We start from the raw sequence: 6,000 nt of genomic DNA on the forward strand, positions 1-6,000 counted from the left end.
AACCAGGCTGCCGTGGACGGGGGACCCAGCGGGCGGTGAGGACGTGGGGCAGACAGAGGCCGACTTGGACTTGCACAAGGAGGCCGTCAGTCAAAGCACTTGGGTTTTCTCTCTTAACTAGGTTACGAAGGATGGAGCCAGGAGGATGCAGAGGAGAGAAGGAAGGAGCATGGGGCGGGGGGACTTGGCCGGAGGGGCGAGGAGCGGGGTCCCCAGATCTCTGGTGGAGGGATTAACCGGCAGAGGAGCACGCATCTCCCAGGCTGATGCGGGCCGGAAGCCCGGACGGCCATGGACGCAGGTACGTGTGGAGCCCAGGGAGAAGGATAAAGACATTTCTCCCTGGAGCGTTTTCTACTCTCAGTGAAGACAGACTCTAGGTTGACAGCAATGAGGGGGGAATTTGGGTAGAAAAGTAGCGGGATCAGGTGAGAGCTTTGAACCAGCCGAGGCAGAGCCGGAGGGAGCCTAGGCAGCAGGACTGCCGGGGGCTCAGCTGAGGCCATGGGCCCTGCGTGTGGATGCGAGTCAATTCGTGAAGGGTTTCCCCTCCTCCACCCTCCCCCCGATCCCTCCAAGTCAGGACTGGAGAAGGCAGGCCGCTACCAAGTCCTAGGGGTGGCGTGGGAGACCAAGGCGCCACATGGTGACAGGTGAGCACGTGCAGCCCGGGTCACAGGGCCCAGACTGGATAGGAACAAGGTTGATTCAGGGCAAGGAGATAAACCTGGAGGCAGGAGCCTGCAGGTCTCTACGAACGGATGTTGTGGGTCAATACATGGGGCAGAGACCAGTAGGGCTTCGGGTGGAACGGTGTCGTGACAAGATCCCAGCAAAGGGTGACTGAGGTAAAGGTGGCATCCCATGAGGTGACGACAAGAAGCTCAAAGGCCAGCGTCCCGAGGACCCGTCCCCATGGACGTGGACGCTCCCAGTGTGACTGGCAGAGCCGACAACACGGACAGGGGTCTTTTACGCCGGCTATGCCCTTCCATGGCAGGACCAGCTAATGTTGCCACGAACTGCAACTATTCCCAACCTGCAGAGATCCATCCCCGTAACTCAGCCTCCATCCCTGAGGCTCCTGGCCCCCTCCCTCCTGTCCGCCTGCTCACACCCCAAGTGCCCATGCAGGACCGGCTCCCACATGTGAAACACCACGCTGCCTGGCACCGTCTTGAATGATGCAGACGTGAAGAGAGAAGTCTTTGAACGTGGAAGAGGCAGAGTGGCCGTAGGGCCCTGGAAAGTAAAGAGCCGTCCCAGGCGTCTGCCAGCCAGGCACCCACCACAGACACAGAGTCCACATGTGCTCCGGGCCTCCAGCACACCAGGCCAGGTCATAAGCAAAGCACCGCTCACGCCCCATCGGCCCCTTGACTCTCAGACAGCGAGCCCGGCTCCCGGGCCTGCCGTGCAGACGAAGAGCCATGAGCAGGGGGCCTGGGTTCTAGTCCTGACTCTGCTGTGAACTTGCAGTGTGACCTGCCCTGAGGCCTCCCTTCTGCCTGCTAATTGAAGGGTCGGGCGGCTCTCAAAGATTCTCGAGGCCTTGACCCTGCAGGGTGGCGGGTGGCTGAGGGACACAGCAGCTCACAGCGCTCCAGAGGCACCAGCTGCAGAGGAGAAATGAGCTCCCGTCCTGCAGCTTCTTGAGAGTCAGATGGCAAGGCAGCCCCCGGGGTTCCCTCCTTACACCCCTCACCCTCCTCCTCCTCCCCAAGGGCCTCTGACGTAGTGACATGCGGCCTCCCCACCCCCCATCTTTCTCTTCGTGGGATGGTCTTTAGGCTAAAAAGCTAAGCTGGTTGGACGCCGTGTGTAGCAAAGGAGCAGAGGGGCCACACCTGAGACCCAGGGTTCGCCGCAGAGCCCCCTCTAGGACTGCAGAGACCCCACCAGAACCATCAGGCTCGACCTCCGTGGGGACGCAAACCAGGGCCCCAGACCATCCGCCGCGCCTCTGGCCGGGGCCCTGAAGGGTGGGCAGACTCCCCAGGCGCCGGGGGCCCTCGCAGCCATCCTGTGCCCGGGAGGGGGCTCGGCCAACCTGCCACCCCTGGGAGGCAGGCCCCCTCCTCCACAGGCTGCTGCTCCTGCCCAACCTCCTGGCCGAGAAATACCTCCTGGGGACCCTGCTCTCAGTAGAGCACAAAGGAGCCTCTGGAGGGGGTCCTAGAAGAGACCCCCTGGCTGTAGGAAACAGGCTTGGGGCGCCGGCTGAGGGCAGGTAGGAGGTGGGGCCTGGGAATGCCTGGTTGGGAGACCAGGACACGCGGGGAGCGAAGACCAGAGCTCTGGGTGCTTTCGGGGGTGTCACCTGGCTGCGGGTGGGCCAAGGGACTACGAGAGGGTCCGGGAGGAACAAACGGCAGCCAGAGTGAGTACGGACGCGGCTGGCCCCCATCTCCCACACCAGCCCAGCCCACGAGGGTCCACGGCCGCCCAGCCGCCCGGCCGCCCTCCCTGCCCAGCCCCGTGGGCGCCCCCCAGCCAGCGCCCGTCCCCTGCCAGCTCACCGCGGGATCTCCCTTCCTTCCTTCCAGTACTTCCTCCTGCTTGTTCTCCTGGGGACAAAGAGCAGGGGTGACTCCATGGCTGGGGCCGCACCCGGCTTCCTGGCCCTCCCGGCCTGGCCGCGCTCACTCAGGCCTCCTGCAGGGCCTGGGGCCCAGCTGCCTCGGGTGGGAGTTAAGCGGCCTCAGGTGGAGGAGCTGCCGCAGCTGCGGGCTCTGTGGGGCCCGGGAGAGCAGGCCGGCCGCGCAGAATGAGGGCCGTGATGACCAGGGCCGGGGGGCGAGGCCCGGGGGCGGGGCGGGGCTGCAGGAGGAGCCCACCAGCAGAGGCGGAGGGCAGGAGCGGGGCCACCACGGGCAGGGGCCTCACTCCAGGGGCACAGGACTCCCTCAGACCCTGGGCAGGCAGAGGAGCAGAGCCCCCTCTGTTCATCCGTCCAGAACCTGAGGCTTTGGGAGGGTTGAGCGCTGGGACCCGTGCGGTGGGGGGCGGGGGGGTCTTGGGGCTGCAAAAGGGTGAAGTTGTGGGGGATGCAGTGGACACGGGCTGGGGTCCATGGACTGCAGGTGGGGTGTCGAGTGCTTACCGATCTCTTCTGTGGCCCCGTTTCAGGGGCCCAGGTTTCCCGTGTTGCTTTGAATGCCGAGAGCCCATGGGCCGGGGACTGCCTCCTGGGAACAAAATCCCTGTCTCGGCAAAAGGGTGCAAACCCAAAGAGAATGCAAAGGGGGCCGGCCCCCCCCCGGCAGCCAGAGGATGGGGTGCGTTTGGGGGCTGATCCTCTTCATGCTGCACACAAAGATCTGGAGCCCACGGCAATGCCTCGTCTCACCAGCTTGGTACGGAAACTGGCACAGCCACCTGGGTGTCTTCCTCCATCACCATGGCAACAGCCAGACGAACAACCACCATCCCTGATTCACCAGGACAAGGAAACCCTCTCTGCCGGTCACCGTCTCTTGGGGACAGACTGAATCCCCAAGGCCCAGTGGCCATGCCACTCAGGGACACCCCAGCGCTTGTTTCCATGACAACACAGAGACCACGTATCCCTGCATCTGTGGTCACTATAGCAACCCCGGCAGAGCCAGGTGCGCTGAGGACAAAGGCCCCATCTGGAGGAACCAGAGCCACACATATTTGCTGATGCCGTCTCTGTAGCCAGCCCTGAGCCAGGGGTCAAAGGCAGGCTCTGTGCTGGGGACACACACATTGTGCCATGGAGGGACCAATGCGGGATCCAGGATTTCCTCGTCTGTGTCCCCAGCCTCTCATCCTCTCCTGCCACCTAAAGATACCAAATGGTCTTATCGCCTCACAGGGCTTTGGCTCCCCCGCTGCTTACAGAGAACATCCGTGCCTGGGTTGGGGCTCCTGCCTCTCCTAAACCCTAGACCCCCCCAACCCCCTGTCTCCTTGCTCTCTGGACACGTGCCCCTGGACGTCCCGCAAAACCTCACACGTGGTATGCAGCTTGGGACTTCCTGGGTCTGAGTATTCGCCCTATACGTCCTGTCTCTGAGCGTGACACACGCAGCCCTTCTAAGCGTCGTCATCACTCCCCTTTGCCCTGCCCACCTTCCTCCGCCAGCACAGACAGCCATCAAGCCCTCATCAAGCATCTCGCAGCCCCCCGCCCCCTCCTGAGGCCCACATCCTCTGTGGAGCATCCTTGTTGGTTGCCCAGATCTGGGTGTCCCCTTCCACGGAGCTCGTCTCAGATCCACCCTCCAGCGGGCACAGAGTGAGCATGCGTGCCAATCTCATCACGCCCCCTGACCCTACCTAAGCCCTTCAGAAGCTCCTCGCTGCCTCGGGGCAGAGTCTAGGCTGCTCTCCTCTGCCCAGGTCCTGGCAGCCCTCTAGCCTCCGCTTCTACCAGGCCTCCGTCCACCCCCTGCCCACGTCGCCTTCTGCTGCTCTCCCTCACCCCCGTCTCGCCTGCCCCCTTTCTTATCCACCCTCTGCTTCACCCTTGTGAAAATGAAACTCAGATTCTCAAAGAGAGCTTAGAATAGTACGGAGGACTCTTTCGGATTCCATTTCAAATTGCTGATCTGAAAATGATACCTAGTTGCAAAACCAGACACTGCTGATCCCACCCTGAGGGGACCCCGGAGCCCCTGGCCCCAAGGGCTGTGGGGGGATGGCACGTGGCCGGGAAGGAGAGTGCAAAGGTCAGCCCATTCTGTCAAATGTCGTGGCCTCCAGAGGACAGCACCCCGCAGACCGTCCCCTGAGTGGCGTCCCATTCCCTGCCCTTTGTGTCCTGGATGGGAGTAGCAGGCTCGGGGGAGGAGGGGTTGGAGCCAGGCTCCCCACTCCAGTCTGATCTTATCTGCACACTGACACATGCCCCTAAACTCTAAAGCCAGCATGGGGAAGGCAGCACAAAATGCGGACGTACTGCATGCAGCAGCTTCCTGGTGTGAAAGTGTGTGGCTGTGGCCGCCTGGAACCGGAAACCACAGCCTCCATCTCTCAGGAACTTCCTCCGGACGTCTTGGTCCTGCTTTGGGCAGGATGGAGCCAGAGTCATAGGGCATCTCAAAGCGGATGCTCAGACCAGCACAGCCTCCCCTGCTCCCCTTCCTGCCCAAGCGCTCAGGTTCATACCTCGGTCCGCGGGACTGTGGACCGGGAAAAACTCCGTAGGCGAAGCCAGCTTCCTCCAAGGAGGCCCACCCTCACCTCGAGGCTGGCCGTGGGCCCAGCGGCCTGAGCCCCTGGGGGGAGGACGGGAAGGACAGGCAAGAGGAGTCACGGCAGCCCAGGGCTGGACAGACCCCAAGGGTCACACCGCCTCGGCCCGCGGGAAGCTAAGCTGACCGACCTGGGATTATCACACCTCCGCTCGCCCGCCTCCAGGCCAGGGTTCTCGCTCTTTCCAGAGTGGTCCCTCCGCCTGCAGCTGGCAGTGTCTGCCTCCCTTTAAGCTCAGACTCACTTCCTGCGATGCTAGTTCTGTCCTCCTGCGCCCACAGAACGTGGCTCTGCCGCCCATCACAGAAGCTGGCAGTTTCCGGGCCCTTTTGATGGTGAGCACAGCCTTCAAAGGTGGGCACTAGCATTATTTCCCAGACGAGGAAACCGAGGCTCAGATGGAGAGAGACTTGCCCAGTAAGCGGCCAAGTAGGTGCTGGATGACCCATGGCCAGGGGGTGTCGGGGAGGCGCCAGCTCAGCGGCGCAGTGGGGCCTCAGTGGGGAGAGGCTGCAGCAGGACAGCAAGGCTACTCCCGTCACTGACCGAGCATCAGTTTTCCTTGCCGCCCCTGCCCGGGAGGGATTCAGGGGAATGTAATTCTCTCTGTGTCACACCTGCTTCCCATGCTTTTGGCCCGAGACCCTCACGCCACCCCCGGAAAAGCATCGGACCACTGAGCGCAGCCAGGGACCTGGACCCGGACACGACAATGCCTCAGGTCCAGACCCGAGACGGAGTCCTGGGCACCCCTTCAACGGGGACCTTTCTGAAACGTGT

General features: G+C 62.9%; 1 protein-coding gene across 1 annotated transcript in view; it reads right to left on the reverse strand.

The window, feature by feature from the left end:
• The window catches only part of TUB (tubby bipartite transcription factor), a 76,389-nt gene extending 70,611 nt beyond the window's left edge, over positions 1-5,778 (reverse strand). The window contains exons 1-3 of the mRNA XM_021062268.1: positions 5,351-5,778; positions 3,104-3,188; positions 2,520-2,567 (exon numbers count right to left, since the gene is read on the reverse strand). Coding sequence (XP_020917927.1) covers positions 2,520-2,567; positions 3,104-3,188; positions 5,351-5,669 — 452 coding nt within the window. The 5' untranslated portion in view covers positions 5,670-5,778. The remainder of the gene's footprint in view (positions 1-2,519; positions 2,568-3,103; positions 3,189-5,350) is intronic.

Source organism: Sus scrofa, chromosome 9 (genome assembly GCF_000003025.6).
Source record: "Sus scrofa isolate TJ Tabasco breed Duroc chromosome 9, Sscrofa11.1, whole genome shotgun sequence".
Taxonomy (NCBI): domain Eukaryota; kingdom Metazoa; phylum Chordata; class Mammalia; order Artiodactyla; family Suidae; genus Sus; species Sus scrofa.